The sequence below is a fragment of the Schistocerca americana genome, chromosome 2 (genome assembly GCF_021461395.2).
Source record: "Schistocerca americana isolate TAMUIC-IGC-003095 chromosome 2, iqSchAmer2.1, whole genome shotgun sequence".
Classification (NCBI taxonomy): Eukaryota; Metazoa; Arthropoda; class Insecta; order Orthoptera; family Acrididae; genus Schistocerca; species Schistocerca americana.
The window spans coordinates 962,429,574-962,448,919 of record NC_060120.1 but is presented as its reverse complement, the minus strand read 5'-3'; the positions used below and the strand labels follow the sequence as shown (position 1 = coordinate 962,448,919).

The following is a 19,346-nucleotide window of genomic DNA, read 5'->3' as shown; positions in this document are numbered from 1 at the left end:
AGTCGTGTCTGAGTGATTGTGAGCTTTTCTACATGCCTGTCTGTGGCTCAGCAATCATCTTTATGGTGAGTTGCTACCTATCCTCATTATCATTGATTCTCAGAGTATTTGAACAAGTTATCTCTTGCATGGATTGATCACTGTGGTCTTGTTTCAACAACATGTTGTCTTTGACTCATGAATAGCTGGCTACACAATTGAATTTCCACAACAGGCCAAAACCGCACGTCATTTCTGCGGGTATCTGTAATGGATCGTGCCTGCTGATCTGAAGATGTTCGGTTCCCACTAATGTGCAGACCCTGCCCATCGGATCTAGTCTCACCGATCTCCCTGCAGGCCAGGTCTGTTTGTGTGTGGTGTAAAGCAGCAGATTTTCGTGGTTTATCTGTGGACCCAGGACTGTGGTGCTCATCAGTATGCCAGAGCCATGGGTGATGGATTTTAGGAATTGTGACTGTCTCATCGCAAGTACGTTGTATAGTTGGCATCTTGTAGACACTTTATTTGTTCTATTACATTTTGGCACTTCAAAAGTAGTTTATATGTTGGGAAGCATGGACGATAAGAAGTAGAAAATTGTGTCGGTCACTGACGGTTTGTACCTATGTACTCACAGATTTCTCAAAAGAAAAATCACAAATTACCTGTAAAGTAATAGGCATAACATAGTGAGTAATAACCGACAATAATCAACATAGTAGAACAACATTTTATTGCAGTCACCTACTGTGTTGGTTTACACAATTCTTCCCCACCTTATACCGTTCTTTCAAGAGACCTACTTGTTTCTTAGGTTATTTCTGAAGTCAGTGAATGTATTTTAAATCTGTCTTGTAACTCCAAGGAAATCCATATTTTTGTCACCAAATGTGTTTCGTTTTATTGAAATAAAATAACATCAGTAGTCTAAATGAAAAACATATACCATTTGGCTTGCTTTCTCCATCTTAAGAAGAGTTCATTACAAAAGATGTTGATGTTAGTACATAATATTTTTGCTCATATCAGGAAACGTTATCTGCTTGCAAGTTTTTGTTAGATATTTCGTTGTTTGCACTATTGTTTCTGGTACTGTAGCTGCAAAGACAGATTGTAAACTTAGTCTTAATTTATCCTTGAGATGTCAAAATTTGTCAGGGAAAAGTGCTAAAATTTGTCTGAAAATCAGGGAAATATCAGGGAATTTCACTCGAGGTAACTTGTGTCAACCCTGTGTAGTGGACCATCAAAATTCCATACTGTTTCTACAATTCTGTAGCGTATTCTCCCATACTGCCTCTGTTAAGGTGTAGGTGTTGTGTCAATTGCAGTGTCATTGTATCCACCTGTAGCCAGACACCAAAATCTACTTTTGTCTGACAACATGTAATGCAGTACAGAGTTAAAAGAATGTCCTTGACATGCTAAAGCACTCCTTGGGCTGATTGCTGTGGTGCTTTGCTGGTTGCATGTGCTGCATTCATTACCTATCAAATTCTCCTATTTCCAGATCATCTACAGTTCTGTAATCCTAAATATTTGTGTTTGGTTGCATACCTACTACACGTGCAAACAAAGTTGACACTCAGCGCGGTGGCTGATGGGAGTAACGGTAAAGGCATTTCCCCTTTATAGTCGCTCCCATCAACCAGTGCACCGAGTATCAAGTTTGTTTGCACGAACAGTAATCTATTATATAAAACTCATCCCAATCATATGATCCTTAGTGTGACAATTTTCACAGACAGCAATGTATAACAGGTATTTACAGTGTGTATCCATCTGGCTGGTTACAGCACTGCTATATTTTCATTTTTAAGTCGTTCCTGATCCTCATCCTCCTTCGCGGCCCTTACCACCACCACCTAGGGAGGATCGGCAACAGAAACCAGCTACACCACCAACAGGGGGTAATAGTCATCAGCAGTCAGCGACACAGTCACAACAGCAGCAGCAGCAGCAACAGCCGCAACAACCACAGCCACAGCAGCGCAATTCTCACATCTTCAAGCCAATGGTGAGTTGTTATCCTGCATTTCTGTCAGGGAATTCTGTAGTTTCTTTGTTTGTATGTGATTATACAGACATTTCATTGCAGTTTCTTGTAGAATTGCAGTGCAAATAAATTTTTATATTATTAATTCAGAAGATCTCATTTACACCCCTCAAGTTTCCCTGGAAAAATCATGCATTGTGTTTCACTCAGGAAAATGCCAATGTTTTGATGTTCTTATAAACATTTTCTAGTATTTTGTAAATTTCCTTTCTCTCTCTTTCTTTTAGGGACATATATTAAATATCTCCTAGTTTGGTTTGCTATATATTTTGCTGTAATACTTACTCATTCAAAACACTGAGTAAATAGACAAATTGTAACTGCTGGAGAAATGGATATACAAAATGTGATACAGGGTTTCACTGAGATGTCAGGCAGGTTTTTGAAGTGTGGAGGATTTTGTAGGTTTCTGTAGCTTGTAATCGTGGTAATATAGATAAGAATATGGCAATTGAATAATGATTAGCAGTTTAAAGTATAATCCAGTTCCCTGCACAGTATTCACATTTGGTCATTAGTTTTTTCACATGTCAGTGGCTCATTTAGAGTGTAGGTTTTTCCCTTAGACTTTAATCTGGTAAGTTTTTTCCTTGCATAGTGTTGCAGTCATTTTTTGTTGCATGAATATTATGTCTCATTTAAAGCAAAAATTTAGACTCTTTATTTGCTTACATCCTTTTTGTTTATATTGCTGTGCTCCTAATGGCATGTTTTCTTTTCTTTTCATTTTATTTAAGCTCCCACCACGAAGACCAGAGGTAGGCCACAAGTAAGATGAACAAGTTTATGTAGTCACTGAAGGTAGCATATACACCATATGAAGTCATTTGTTTAAATGCAGTGGCACTGGCAGAAAATGTCATTGGAGGAGGAATGCAGTGCTCCAAAATTACAAATTAGAAAAAAAAAATCATGCACATTATCATCAATAATGGATAGTAATACAGATAGTAGAAACATACCGGAATCCTGTTTCTTATTTTCAGTACTGTTAAATGAAGCAACTTTGTGCTCTTTTTTTAATATTTAAAAGCAATTACACAATAAATGTTGACTTCACTCTAAGGCATACAAGGAAAGAAGTAATTAGCAATATTGATGTCAGAAGTTTTTGGTCTAGTTTACGTTCTTGTCTTATTTCATTATAGAGCATGTGGAGAAAATAAAAAGCATGAGATAGCAAATACTTCACTCCTTTAGTGTTTAGTTAAACCTTGTTTCATAGCATATATGGTTTACTTAATGCTGCAGAATTAGTTGACACACACATTCAGCATTGTTCTGGGTAAATCATTAGTACACCATAAAAAGTAGTTGTTTATTGGAGCACTGTATATCCTAGAAGCAGCCAATCACATGAATTCAAAAAGAAAGGAGACAAAAAGTGACCAATTGATGGAAGGTAAGAATAATGACTCCTTAATTATTAATGTTCAGTTTAATGATGGCCAAGCCTTTCATTTTGGCAGCCACCTGCACTCATACTTGTAACAGATGCATTTTTATCTTTGTTTTGTTTCCATATTCTATCTTTGAAAGAAATATCTTCTAAATCTGTTTATAAATAAATATTGCCAGTTCAGTTTTTCAGTTCTGCACAAAGCTACATGTGACTCACTAATTGCTCTTGATTACACAAAGAGAAACCTATTTTTTTGTGTTTCTAAAATAAGTCCTATCACTTTCAGAATTTAAAAAAATCGCATTCTCGTTTGAACTCCATTTATAAATATTACTTTGTGACTGCTTGAGTTTCATGACGATGTGAATATTTTGGATCCCCTAAAGCAACTAGGTTAATCAACTTTTAGAAATTAGCAAGCTAAAATACTTTGCATACTTTCACTCTCCGATGTCATAAGGAATAATATTTTGCAGTAACTCAACACTTAGGCAAAAAGTATTCACTGCTCAAAAGAAAGTGGTTAGAATAACTTGTGGGGCTGAAGTTGCTCGTGGTAGGTGTCTGTTTAAAAGGTTAGGAGTACAGCCTCACAGTAAATTTACTTGGTAATGAAATTTTTTCTCAACAACATGGACCAGTTCAAAAACAACAGTCACATTCATGATTATAATACTAGAAGAAAGAAAGACTTACACTATCCTTTACTTAACCTATTTTTGGCACAGAAAATGGTCAAACATGCTGCTGTGAAACTTTTCAATGAATTACCAGATGAAAAAAATATCTGACAGGCAGCAGTAACAATTTCAAAAATAAATTGAAATCGTATCTCTTTGATAACTCCTTCTATACCACTGATGAATTTTTGAATAGGAATAAATAAATCTATGCATATAATATATGCATTTTGTGCCGTTTAAGTGAATGGGACACACAATAAAAATATTAAGATAAATTAACACTTTGATTCATGTGTTCATTTCTTATGGACTTGGCACATTCCACATCATAATGGTTTCCATGAGATTGATCAACGGAACATGTAACTAACTAGCCTTCATCATCATATTGAGTGTGGAAAAGGGGTGTAAGGGCTTGTACATAATATGCAGAATGTACTATAATCCCAGAGAGTTGCATAAAGTTTTAGGAGGTTTATGTAGTGTTCAGGCCAGAAACAAAAAGTATTGACTCAGTAATTGCACTGTGTACAGTTTACACACTTACAAGGACCACTAGCAAAACATTTTGGAAAATGCTTCCTTCCAAGCCCACACTCTTTTATTGATTCAAATAGAGCGTACACTAAATAAATACTCTTAAACACGCAAGTCAGCGCAGATGCCCAACAGCAGTGGATGCTAAATAAAATACATTTTGCGTCTGGGGGATGGTTGCAGAGCATTTTGTAATACACTTACCAGAACACGCCGCATACTTCTTGGGAATAGATCAACAAGACACTGTACGATCTTACATGAGTCTTCATCTCAGAAATGTTGAGAGTAAGTGAATGAACACTGCCTTAACTTTACACCAAGAATCCCACAGCTTGAGGTTCAGTCAGCTGTTACCCAATACATTTACCACCATTGTAACTAATGACAGACTGTGACTGGTTGAAATTTACAGAAAGCTAATATCGCACCAAGCATTGGGACCTTACGTGACAATGTTCATTACACAGTTGTGAAGAGAGCAATGAATACAAACAAAAATCATTGGGCATCATATTTCCTTCAAGTGTACATATCACAGTTTTGAAGCATGAAGAAGATCAAAAGCAACTGCTGATTCACTTATTAGAGTATGCTTTCCTAGACCATTGTAAGAATGCAGCAGAAGCAGTCAAAGGAATGACTGCATGGGCCATTGTACCATCACCTTCTTCTCTTTGCAGTGCTGCAGAAATAAAAGTTCTTCCTTGAAAATTTCTGAATCCAGTACTTCAACTTTATACGCAACATCAGGCTCAATGTGAATTCTCTATCCCCCATGGCATACCATAGAACACAAAGCTGCATGTGAAAATGTTTTGTATCCACAGAAGCCACATTTTGTCAATGAAAATAATGGTTTCTTTTTTATCTTCCCGTTTTACAACAACATGCTGCATCACATTATTTGTAATACTGCAGGTGTGTGTGTGTGTGTGTGTGTGTGTGTGTGTGTGTGTGTGTGTGTGTGGTGACACATAGCCTACTCCTTGGGAAAAGCACCAAAAGGGGGGGGGAGGGGGCGGGGGGGGGGGGGGGGCGGCACCAAGCTTAACGTCCCCATCCATCTACAGTGTCACATACACTCACTTTGTGACAGACAGCTGAGGGGTTTGGTATTTAAACCAGGACATTATCGCAAAGTCTTGTGACCAGGAACTCTACCCCACCACCTCTGCTCCCCTTGCCAACCAAATAGTGGTATTGAAATTTTTTTTTCCACAAACAGGGTTGGAACTGGCTTACCCCTGGGGTGAGTGCCACCACAGAAGTGTGCGTTAGTGACCTCGGCCATGTAGGCTGTGAACATAGTGGTTGGAACCTCATTTATTTATATTAATATACTGTATAAGGTCTTGTAGTGCCTTTCTGTGTTAACAGTTTTGAAACTAGGAAGGCCTGTGCACAGGTTAAAGGTAATTTAAATGCAGCATTTGTGTATAATTGTAAACTTCATATGTGTATTCACAAACAGCAGAAACAAAAACCATCAAATGTATTTTATGGAAATCTGTCTTATTAATCTGTGTCTGAGGTTTGTTTTAATTGATACAAAACTGTAATAATGTTTTTATTGTTTTTTCAATATGACTAATGCACCTGGATCATTGCTGTGTTGCTTGGCTGAAAACAAATTAACATAGATGCATAGCAAACTCCTACTTTTTTGTTTTTGTTTTAAAAGGTACATTTTAAGAAAGAATATGTATTGTTGAAAGATAAAAACGAAATTTGAAATGAGATATATGTGATGTATTGGAAATATTAGTAACCGGTTTTGAGAGGTTACTAGTTTACGGGAAGATTACACAGTAAAGTTGGCAGGATGCATTGTACAGTGTTTTAGTATAACTAATGGAAATTTCAGTGGTAAAGTTCAGTTACAATGCACAGCTTGACTGCTAATACATTTCAAAGTTACTTACTAGCTAATGATCATTTCAACTCAGTTTTAAATAATTTACCCTCAACTCTTGCAGTCTTTCCTTTAGCAGACGCACTGCACCTAAGGGGAGGATAAATATAAATTAATTTCAGTTCATCACAGAAAATCCTTTATCTATGAATCTCACGGTGATATGAATGAATAAAGTCCTTTCAGGCTTCCAGGCACGCCAGATGCTTAAAATCCTACAAGCTTTTCACTGAGCTCTCCTCGGCCATTGCTAAGTGGTAAATGACTACCGTAGCACTGTTGCTCTCAGTTATACAGCCATGCTACTGGCTGTGATTTCACTGCTGCTTGCTTCCTCGCTGGATATAGTAATGTTATCTTCCCCCATCCCTTGTGCCTGCTTTTAAATGCATTGGCTGGGTCCCCAGCTGTGCTGAGCCCCAAACCACCGTCCTTGTTGATGGAGCTTCCAGATATTTTTATTTCTGTTGCTAAAGCGTGCTCTGCCACAACTGATTTTTCAGGATAGTGTTGGCATAAGCACCTCTCGTTTTCCATCCAGCATTGCCCTACAATGAGTACTGTTCAGCCAACATAGTACAGGGCGTATACACCTCGAGAAAAACCTGGGAATTTTTTCATCTGGGAGAAAAACAGGAAAAACATGGGATTTTTTTAGAATTTGGGGAATTTTTCACTCTTTTAGTTTTCAGTTAAATCTTGGTAATTTTGACTGCTAAGAACTGATAGTTTAACCAAGAATATTATTGTATCCCGCTACTGCAGCATTATACTGTAGCGATAAAACATAAACAAGAGGAAAAAATAAAGTAAAACTTACGTTGGAAAGGAAATGCGCCATTTGCAACAAAACACACGGCACATGCAAGTGTCTGCCAATAGCAATGTGTGTTAAAGGCATTAGGATGAAAGACTATGCAATAATTCATACAAACTGCTTGTGATGAGCGTGACGTCACAATTGTGTACATTAGCTTCATTAGAGCAGTTGCCACTGGGATCATGTGCCTGCACAGTTGAGTATGAACAGTACATTCTCCTGCTCCTGGCTACTTGAAAGTGGGGCTGTTGGCTGTATCGGCTGTAGCAAGCAGCCAGATGCTACCCAGAAAAAATTTTCTTGCGTGCAGTGATTACATTTAATGATTTTGCTATTTCCTCTTTGTTTACAGCTCTCACATCAAATGAAACCAAACGGATTTCCGTGGCCAGGAGCCATCAATTGAATTAAAATACATTCACATAATGCTGGAAGTCTAAAATACTTTATTAGATTCAGTTTGTTGGTTTTATTTTATGTCTAGGTTTTTAACAGTCAAGCATTAATCACATTGCAGAACAGTGAAATTATTTTCATCGATTTGCTGAAGTAATTTGGCTGTTATTAATCTTTTCCACAGAGGCAGTCAGTTTATTTGAAACGAAGTGTTTCATTCCAGACTATTGGCTAGTTTCAACTGTTTACTGGATGTCAAGTGCACATTTTCACCTTCTGGCATGTATGGCATTATGCCATAATAAAGAACCAAACATGAGACAATGTAGTACTGGCACTCCAAGAAAAATTACATACGGAAAACCACACTGAAAACCTTAGTATCAGGTTGGGGCCTACTTCATTGTGAATTTGGAAACACGAATGTACACTTTAAGTGGAATTATGTATCTTAGTATGGTTTATGAAATTCCTGTGCTTTAGGTGTATTATCTGATGTCTTGTTTCTTTTATAACATAATGGAAGACGTTTTAATGCTTTAAACCTATGAACATAGAGGCTTCCTACGTAATTGTAGCTGCGCACACGCAGTAATGACTGTTTTCAGGCAGTCAACGGCAACTGCTGAAACGAACCTGTTTCTAATAGCTCACTGGAAAATATTGCGAACGGTGGTTTGAAAACCATCTCTTTCAATGCAAATTTCCTTTTACGCAAGATGAATTATGTTGCTTGTGAGAATGTGCGATAGATTTCTTAAATCACAGTGTGTTCTACTCTTATTTAAAACTTAACACTCTGAGGACCAGCCACTTAGAAGAATTTTGAGCCCAGAAGACCAGACATTTATGTCATTATTTAAAATTTTACTGGCACATTTGTGTGATGTATCTTACTTATAGTGTGACACACGTAAAAAAAGACCAATTTATATGTGAAAGCTTTGCTTTTCTGGTGGCCAATTGATCTCTGAGACCAGTATTAGACGTGAAAGCATCTTGTTGTTGTTGTGGTCTTCAGTCCTGAGACTGGTTTGATGCAGCTCTCCATGCTACCCTATCCTGTGCAAGCTTCATCATCTCCCAGTACTTACTGCAACCTACATCCTTCTGAATCTACTTAATGTATTCATCTCTTGGTCTCCCTCTATGATTTTTACCCTCCACACTGCCCTCCAATGTTAAATTTGTGGTCCCTTGATGCCTCAGAACATGTCCTACCAACGGGTCCCTTCTTGTCAAGTTGTGCCACAAACTCCTCTTCTCCCCAATTCTATTAAATACCTCCTCAGTAGTTATGTGATCTACCCATCTAATCTTCTGCATTCTTCTGTAGCACCACATTTTGAAAGCTTCTATTCTATTCTCTTCTTGTCCAAACTATTTATCGTCCATGTTTCACTTCCATACATGGCTACACTCCATACAAATACTTTCAGAAACGACTTCCTGATACTTAAATCTATACTCGATGTTAACAAATTTCTCTTCTTCGGAAACGCTTTCCTTGCCATTGCCAGTCTACATTTGATTGCCAGACTACATTCGATTATCCTCATTTTGCTTTTGTTGGTGTTCATCTTATATCCTCCTTTCAAGACACTGTCCATTCCGTTCAGCTGCTCTTCCAAGCCCTTTGCTGTCTCTGACAGAATTACAATGTCATCGGCGAATCTCAAAAGTTTTTATTTCGTCTCGATGGATTTTAATACCTACTCCGAATTTTTCTTTTGTTTCCTTTACTGCTTGCTCAATATACAGATTGAATAACATCAGGGAGAGGCTACAACCCTGTCTCACTCCCTTCCCAACAACTGCTTCCCTTTCATGTCCCTCGACTCTTATAACTGCCATCTGGTTTCTGTACAAATTGTAAATAGCGTTTCGCTCCCTGTATTTTATACCTGCCAACTCCAGAATTTGAAAGAGAGTATTCCAGTCAACATTGTCAAAAGCTTTCTCTATGTCTACAAATGCTAGGAACGTAGGTTTGCCTTTCCTTTATCTTTCCTCTAAGATAAGTCGTAGGGTCAGTATTGCCTCATGTGTTCCAATATTTCTACGGAATCCAAACTGATCTTCCCCGAGGTCGGCTTCTACCAGTTTTTCCATTTGTCTGTAAAGAATTCGCGTTAGTATTTTGCGGCTGTGACTTATTAGACTGATAGTTCGGTAATGTTCACATCTGTCAACAACTGCTTTCTTTTGGATTGGAATTATTATATTCTTCTTGAAGTCTGAGGGTATTTCTCCTGTCTCATACATCTTGCTCACCAGATGGTAGAGTTTTGTCAGGACTGGCTCTCCCAAGACCATCAGTAGTTCTAATGGAATGTTGTCTACTCCCAGGGCCTTGTTTCGTTTCAGGTCTTTGAGTGCTCTTTCAAACTCTTCACGCAGTATCGTATCTCCCATTTCATCTTCATCTACTTTCTCTTCCATTTCCATAATATTGTCCTCAAGTATATCGCTCCTGTATAGACCCTCTATATACTCCTTCCACCTTTCTGCTTTCCCTTCTTTGCTTAGAACTGGGTTTCCATCTGCACTCTTGATATTCGTGAAAGCATAGCTTTTCTTACAGCCACACTTGTATATTAATTTAAACCATGTACTTTTCCTACTTGTGTGTTTGCGCTGCTTAACAGTGATGTTGCTGTTCGCTGACTACATCACATGTTCTATGCTCCGAATGTCTGCTTTCATTGGCTGGCGAGATCACATGACTTGAGCTATGATTGATTTACAAAAGCGCACTGCAATCTCGATTTCAATGCTTCGGATACTAAAGTGCTGTGTTTGGTGGAATTCAAATTTATACTTTTGTAATATGAAAATATGCAGCGTACTTGTTGCTGCACATCAAATATCTTTCTTTATTTCGCTTGTGGTCGTTTACTAGTACGCCGGGAAGTTCAAGCTTGTGCATAAAACCTTAACCCTTCAAAGGATTGATAAATTTTACAATTCTGATGGAAAGTATACTGCCACTTAACACAGAAAAAGTGTATTTTCATCCAAGAGAAGGTGTATTTTTAACGGGGAAATCCGCGAATTTTTTTCCTTGTCCATGTATACACCCTATAGTAACAGTCACCGTGCATGGTATTTTGTGCACGCCAAACATTCTGTAGGTCTCCTGTACACACTGTGGCTGAGGTTTCCATTGGCTTTCTGGCAAGTCAGGACGTTAAGGAAGGGCAGTGCACCATCTCTCTCTCTCTCTCTCTCTCTCTCTCTCTCTCTCTCTCTCACACATTGTAAACCTAATGTGGTTGTGACTGCCATTCTGATGTTCTAAGAATTCTCCCAGCTTTCACGTCTGTGGGCCAGATGATAGTTTTATCATTGATGTAATGATAAAATCAACTTCTCCTCATTGTGAACTCTATTGAGTCCCCAATTTACAGACAGACGGAACATCTAGCTAGCCTCCTTATGCTGCATGTGGGTCGCTGTGCAAAAACACTAATGATTTTATCCACTGAATTAAACGTCTTCGTGTTGGAGAAGGTAATATAATGATCAGGTTTGATGTGGTCTCCCTATACACATGTTCCTGATAAAGACTGTACAGATCTTCTCTCCCAGTTATTTGATAATACGGTTGTGGGATTGTTTAAGCACACTTTCACATCATTGTATTTCTTATAGAATGTGCTGGTTTTGCTGAAAAACCTATGGACACCTCAGCCACAGTGTGTAAAGGAAACCTACACAAAGGGGCCGGTATCTGCAGGCTCTTAGTCAAGACAAGCGTTTGGTTCAACCCACGTTAAAACCTGATCAACAGGGTTGGTATTTTTAGATGAAAAACAAAGGGTAAAACATGGTAAGAAAGGAACAAAAAGGTGCTGAATTACTCAGCTAATGCAGAAAATTCTCTTTCTTCTATTTTTGTTTATTACGTTGCGAAAAAGTACAGCAAATCATCACTCATACAGGGTGTGTACGCTCTGGGATATCTGGGAAAAACCTGGGAATTTTTTTATCCAGGAGAAACCCGTGAAAAACTCTGGAATTTTTCAGTTAAATTTTTATAGTTTTGACTGGTAAGAACTGATAAACAGCAAAATGTGTTACAGGCTTTAGAATGAAGACTATGGAATACTTTATAACAGTACACTGCTGCCAGTGAGCATGACGTCACAACTGTTTATATTAGTACATTTGAGCAGTTGTCAGCGAGCTCACACGCATGCACAGTTGAGCTGCATACTGGCAGTACCTTTTCCGCTTCTGGCTACTTGAAATGTGGCTGTTATCTGTATCATCAATAGTAACAGGCAGCCAGTTGCTACCTGGAAAAATTTTTCTGTCATGCCCAAGCTGCCAGATTCGCACATATGCAGAACACTCTGGGTTGTAGTGGGGAGGGAGTTGGTCTCCATGTGAGCCGTGTTTACTTTTAGTGATTTTGCTGCTTCCTCCTCGTTTACAGTTCTCACGTCAAATGAAAACAAAACAGATTTCTGTAGCTGGGAGTGGTCAAGTAAATTAAAACACATTCACGTAATTGCAGAAGGCCAAAATATGTTATTAGTTTCAGTTTTCTGATTTTATTTTATTTCCATATTTTGCTGTCGAGCATTAATCGTCTTGCAGAACGATGAAGTTATTTTTGTCGCTTTGTGAAATAAATGTGGCTTTTATTAATTTTTTCCACAGAGACAGTCAGTTTATTAGAAATGAAGTGTTTCATTCCACACTGTCCTGCCTGCGCGCATTAAAATGTTTTCTGGTGCTCTCAGGCAACTGCTGAAACAAACCTGTTTCTAACAGGTTACGTAAAATTTTACTGGCACATTTGTGTGATGTATCTTAAAGTGTAACACACATAAAAAGACCAATATTATATGTGAAAGCTTAGCTTTTCTTGTAGCGGCACAATGTGCATTAATTTAAACCATTAACTTTTCCTGTTTGTGGATTCGTGCTACTTAACAGTGATGTTGCTATTGGCTGACTACATCACGTGTCCTATTCTCTGAATATCTGCTGTCATTGGCTGGCGAGATCACATGACATGAGCTATGATTGGCTTACCAAAGTGCATTTCAATCTCAATGTCAATGCTTCAGAAACTAATGTGCTGTGTCTGGTGCAATTCGAATCCATAGAATACGAAAATATGCAGTGTAAATGTTCTTGCACATTAAAGATCTTTCCAAAACTTCTTTTTTGCCAAGTTTTTTTGTTTTCTGGAGTGCAAGGAATTTCTACGCAGGTGTATTAAACATTTACCATTAAAAGGATTGATATTTTTATAGTTTTGGGGGAAAGTGTACTGTCACTTAAAATGGAAGAAGACTATTTTTGAGCTATGAAGAAGTGTATTTTTACACATTAAAAGTGCTTTTTTACCGGGCAATAAAAAATCAAGGAATTTATTTATTTATTTTTCTTCTCCACATATACACCCTGCTCATAAGAAAAATGAATGAATCTTTTGTAATTCAAGACATTCGGCGTCTTTACGTTTTTAAAAATAAGTGTGTTTGTATTAGGAGATAGAAATGTCTTTGTAGATGCTACAGCTTCTTTAGACAACCACAGAAACCATTGGAGCAAACTTGCTACTCACTTAGAATGACAACTGTACAGGAGTGGTAAATTCCTCAGTATCCGGGTTCTTCTTAAGACTAGACTTTGGTAAGGCCATCTGCCTCTCCTTCACAGAAGTAACAGTATCCCATTGTTTTTTTCTTTTCTTCTGTCCTTTGCAATGGCTGCAGGCAGGTGTTTGTAACTATGGACAAAAAATAGTTCTGACTGCAAATTATGTATTTTCACTGGTAATGAAAGTGACTGTGGCTTGGAAATCGTATCTGCGTTGACTGGGTACAAAGAATGAAAGAACTCTTTTAATCTTCTCAGAACTCTCACACGACATAGCAGCACACTAAATCCACGATCTCCAGCAAGTAGTGACTGGGAAACTGAAAGCTCTGTGCAGTGTTGTTGCCTTCCCTTCCGTGGATAGATGAAGTGATACGCAATGTCATCTTCATTCCTTATGGATTCACAATCCCCGTGAAGGGCATGGACCAAGTATGTCAACGTACTTCAAGTTAGGGAATAAAAATTTTCAGTTGATTAACAACTGAGACCATGCATGGAGGCTGGTCTTTAACCACCAGAAGAATGATTTCAAACTTTATACCACTAGGCAACAGTTTTCGACAGAAGTCTATGATAGATTGCATTACTGTGCTGGCATTAGCTTTCTATAGGCTGTATATTTGTCACAACATGGGCTTAATTATCTCCCCTGCTAAGGGTAAAACTAAAATGTTAAAACATATTGTTCCATTGGGTCTGTAGTTGCATTTACAATGATTCCCACATCAGTCATAGACACTTTCTCCTTGATTCTTTTTATTGTTTCTTACTAAATGGGCTCTATGTAGTTTTTTCTTAAAGTATTATTTGTGTATTCCTGAATAAATCCCTTGAAGGCTGGATGGTTCAACTTACTTAGCAGAATTTCTGCTTGTGTAAGAACTGCACACATGTTGAATTCCTTCAAATTTTGCTTCAAATGCATTTTGTAACAGAGGCTGGTGTAATTTGTTTGTTTGAAGAGTCACCTTCTTTTAATACTCGTAGCTGGAAATGTATTGTTTGATGCGATCTCACTGGTGTTTTTCTCCTAACAAAATTCCTCAGTCATAAATAGTACATAGCATAACAGCTCCATCAATTTCTATGGAATTTGGTTTGGATTTATGAGCCAGAATAAAAAAAAGTAGGTACTTGGACACCTTCGCTATGGTAAAATCTAAAATCTAGTAATAAACTTGTTTAGTAACAAAGTAACATTCCCGAACAGCAGGCTACTGATTCTGGTGAAATTAGAAGGATAGAGTGAAATACAGTCAGTGAAGTACACTCATTGTCATTTGCATTGTTGTAAGTTATTTATAGCAGTAAAGTGAGAGGGATAGTATATGAATAATACACTGAAGAGCCAAAGAAACTGGTACGCCTGTCTAATATCATGTAGTGCCTCTGTGAGCATGCAGAAGTGCCACAACATGACGTGGCATGGACTCGATTAATGTCTGAAGTAGTGCTGGAAGGAATTGACACCATGAATCCTGTAGGACTGTCCATTAATCCATAAGAATGTGAGGGAATGGAGATCTCTTCCGAACAGCACATTGCAAGGCATCTCAGATATGCTCAATAATGTTCATTTCTGGGGAGTTTGGTGGCCAGCGGATACTCAGAAGAATGTTCCTAGAGCCACTCTGCAATTTGTGGAAGGGTTACAATTCTGCCACGTTGAACAACTATCTTCAGTCATCATTGGTCCTATTCTTGCAGGACCCTTTTCAAGCCTTAGATGTGACGGAGATTTGATGTTTCACCGGATTCCTGATATTCATGGTACTCTCGTGAAATGGTCATATGGGAAAATCCCCACTTCATCGCTACCTAGGAGAGCTGTGTCCTATCGCTTGTGTGTCAACTATAACACCACATTCAAACCTGCCATTGTAGCAGCAGTGACAGATCTAACAACTGCACCAGACACTTGTTGTCTTATATAGGCATTGCTGACCGCAGCGCCATATTCTGCCTTTTTACATCTCTCTGTATTTGAATATGCATGCCTATGCCAGTTTGGCACTTCAGCGTAAAATGCTCTCAAGGTGATTACCAAGAAGCTACAGTAAAACAAAAGAAAGAAAAATGGGGATTATGGACAGGGTCAGAGGAAAACAGTAAAGGAATAAAGATCCCAAAAAGGGTCATGAAAACATGTTCTTTTCACAACTACAGGAAAACTTTCGCACTGTGGTATCTTTCTAAAGGGGTTTAATTTACCCTTAAAAAAAAAAAATGTGTTCATCAAAAAATCCTAACCCTGTTTATCACACGGAAACTTAACTCATTTCTGAGGTCTACATCTACATCTACATGACTACTCTGCAATTCACATTTAAGTGCTTGGCAGAGGGTTCGTCGAACCACAGTCATACTATCTCCCTACCATTCCACTCCCGAACAGCACACGGGAAAAACGAACACCTAAACCTTTCTGTTCGAGCTCTGATTTCTCTTATTTTATTTTAATGATCATTCCTACCTATGTAGGTTGGGCTCAACAAAATATTTTCGCATTCGGGAGAGAAAGTTGGTGACTGAAATTTCGTAAGTAGATCTCACCGCGACGAAAAACGTCTTTGCTTTAGTGACTTCCATCCCGATTCGCGTATCATATCTGCCACACTCTCTCCCCTACTACATGATAATACCAAACGAGCTGCCCTTTTTTGCACCCTTTCGATGTCCTCCGTCAATCCCACCTGGTAAGGATCCCACACCACGCAGCAATATTCTAACAGAGGATGAACGAGTGTAGTGTAAGCTGTCTCTTTGGTGGACTTGTTGCATCTTCTAAGTGTCCTGCCTATGAAACGCAACCTTTGGCTCGCCTTCCCCACAATATTATCTATGTGGTCTTTCCAACTGAAGTTGTTCGTAATTTTAACACCCAGGTACTTAGTTGAATTGACAGCCTTGAGAATTGTACTATTTATCGAGTAATCGAATTCCAACGGATTTCTTTTGGAACGCATGTGGATCACCTCACACTTTTCGTTATTTAGCGTCAACTGCCACCTGCCACACCATACAGCAATCTTTTCTAAATCGCTTTGCAACTGATACTGGTCTTCGGATGACCTTACTAGACGGTAAATTACAGCATCGTCTGCGAACAACCTAAGAGAACTGCTCAGATTGTCACCCAGGTCATTTATATAGATCAGGAACAGCAGAGGTCCCAGGACGCTTCCCTGGGGAACACCTGATATCAATTCAGTTTTACTCGATGATTTGCCATCTATTACTATGAACTGCGACCTTCCTGACAGGAAATCACGAATCCAGTCGCACAACTGAGACGATACCCCATAGGCCCGCAGCTTGATTAGAAGTCGCTTGTGAGGAACGGTGTCAAAAGCTTTCCGGAAATCTAGAAATACGGAATCATCTTGAGATCCCCTGTCGATAACGGCCATTACTTCATGCGAATAAAGAGCTAGCTGCGTTGCAGAAGAACGATGTTTTCTGAAACCATGCTGATTACGTATAAATAGATCGTTCCCTTCGAGGTGATTCATAATGTTTGAATACAGTATATGCTCCAAAACCCTACTGCAAACCGACGTCAATGATATAGGTCTGTAGTTCGATGGATTACTCCTACTACCCTTCTTAAACACTGGTGCGACCTGCGCAATTTTCCAACCTGTAGGTACAGATCTATCAGTGAGCGAGCGGTTGTATATGAGTGCTAAGTAGGGAGCTATTGTATCAGCGTAATCTGAAAGGAACCTAATCAGTATACAATCTGGACCTGAAGACTTGCCCGTATCAAGCGATTTCAGTTGCTTCGCAACCCCTAAGGTATCTACTTCTAAGAAACTCATGCTAGCAGCTGTTCGTGTTTCAAATTCTGGAATATTCCATTCATCTTCCCTGGTGAAGGAATTTCGGAAAACTGCGTTCAATAACTCCGCTTTAGCGGCACAGTCGTCGGTTAACAGTACCATCGGCACTGCGCAGCGAAGGTATTGACTGCGTCTTGCCGCTTGTGTACTTTACATACGACCAGAATTTCTTCGGATTTTCTACCAAATTTCGAGACAATGTTTCATTGTGGAACCTATTAAAGGCATCTCGCATTGAATTCCGTGCCAAATTTTGCGCGTCAGTAAATTTTAGCCAATCTTCGGGATTTCGCGTTCTTCTGAACTTCGCATGCTTTTTCCGTTGCCTCTGCAACAGCGTTCGGACCTGTTTTGTGTACCATGGGGGATCAGTTCCATCTCTTACCAATTTATGAGGTATGAATCTCTCAATTGCTGTTGCTACTATATCTTTGAATTTGAGCCACATCTCGTCTACATTTGCATAGTCAGTTCGGAAGGAATGGAGATTGTCTCTTAGGAAGGCTTCTAGTGACACTTTATCCGCTTTTTTAAATAAAATTATTTTGCGTTTGTTTCTGGTGGATTTGGAAGAAACGGTATTGAGCCTAGCTACAACGACCTTGTGATCACTAATCCCTGTATCAGTCATGATGCTCTCTATCAGCTCTGGATTGTTGAAGTCCCCTCCAACTATAACCGTATGAGTGGGGTATTTATTTGTTACGAGACTCAATTTTCCATCTTCACACACGCACACACGTGCAGGCCCCCCCCCCCCCCCCCCCCCACACACACACACACACACACACACACACACACACACACACACAAGAATCAAAGTATTGTGTACACCTGAAGGTGGAAGCTTGTTCTTTGGAAATTGATCAGTTTTAATGTGATCAGATCACAAGATATTAATATGGATGGGCCAAATTACTCTCTTAAATCTGCTTCCATTGAGCAGTGGATAAAATTATAGCTATTAACCAATCCTTGGAATAGAAGATTAATACAATAATTTTTATGTCATTGAGGAACCACAGCAGTCAGATTTAACATTTTAATAATAAAAGGCAGTGCAGATCGCAATATATTACCTATTTTTAATTACAGTAACAAAAAAAAATTATTGTGATCTGGACTGTCTTTTGTTGTTAGACCATTAATGCAAATTTTTTTTTTTTTTTAGCTGCAGCTCTGCTTGAAAGTTTCTTATTTTTGGTTTCTAGGATTTGGACATGATTGTGGATCAGCTGAATGAGTTAGTTATGGGCCAGCAGGAAGTACCAGCAAGATCTCGTCAAAATGGGAAAGGACCTTTACCATCATCTCTTCCACAATCTTCTTCTTCAATTTTGGATGCTGCTGACTCAGATTCTGATGACGATGATGATGGCAAAGTCCGCAATGATGGGACACTTCTGGCAAGCGATCCTCCAAAACCACTGTACGTTGTTTTGTCATTGCTGCTGTGCTGAGTAGGATTTATAGAAATTGTGGTCAAAACCTACCTGATACTGTGCCATAATGTGAGACATTATTTTGTACATGGGGTTAACACATTGTAGACATAGTGATTTGCTTCAATTTTGTTTTGAACATATTGAGTCTACACAGATGTACAATTTTTCATTTTTTTTCCGTAAATTGGGAGAAAGTAGAGAGAATGTGTTGGTTTAGACATTTACATACATCCATATATACCATCACCATGATGAATGTCGAATTGGGTGGTGGTTGGTGTCATCTTTGTCACTGATGGGATCCCAACCCTGTTGCATTAGTTCACTGCGTAACTAGTAAAAAAACGCTTGGTGCTCTCCATTTTGTAGATACTGGATGCAGGTGCAACTTGGCATTTTCCATGAACATTTCATTCATTTTTGATGCAACTGGTACGTTGGAGACTGTGCAAAATTAGGTCTGGATGTTTGTTTAGTTAACTCATTTGTTTTATTCTCACAAATTAGATAATGAAGGTAGGTACTGAATCACGAAAGTTGTATGACAGCGGACTTATGAAAAAGACAAGGAACTTAGTTACTTGTTGATATGCAATAATCTAACCAGCAATTTTTTTACATACTGTGAAGAAAAATAATAGTAAGT

General features: G+C 38.7%; 1 protein-coding gene across 1 annotated transcript in view; it reads left to right on the top strand.

Annotated features, from left to right (window-relative positions):
- The window catches only part of LOC124596203 (misshapen-like kinase 1), a gene marked incomplete in the record, with an annotated part of 335,677 nt that overhangs the window by 169,256 nt on the left and 147,075 nt on the right, over window positions 1-19,346 (top strand). Inside the window, 3 exon segments of the mRNA XM_047135251.1 lie at window positions 1,803-1,999; window positions 2,776-2,796; window positions 18,467-18,684. Coding sequence (XP_046991207.1) covers window positions 1,803-1,999; window positions 2,776-2,796; window positions 18,467-18,684 — 436 coding nt within the window.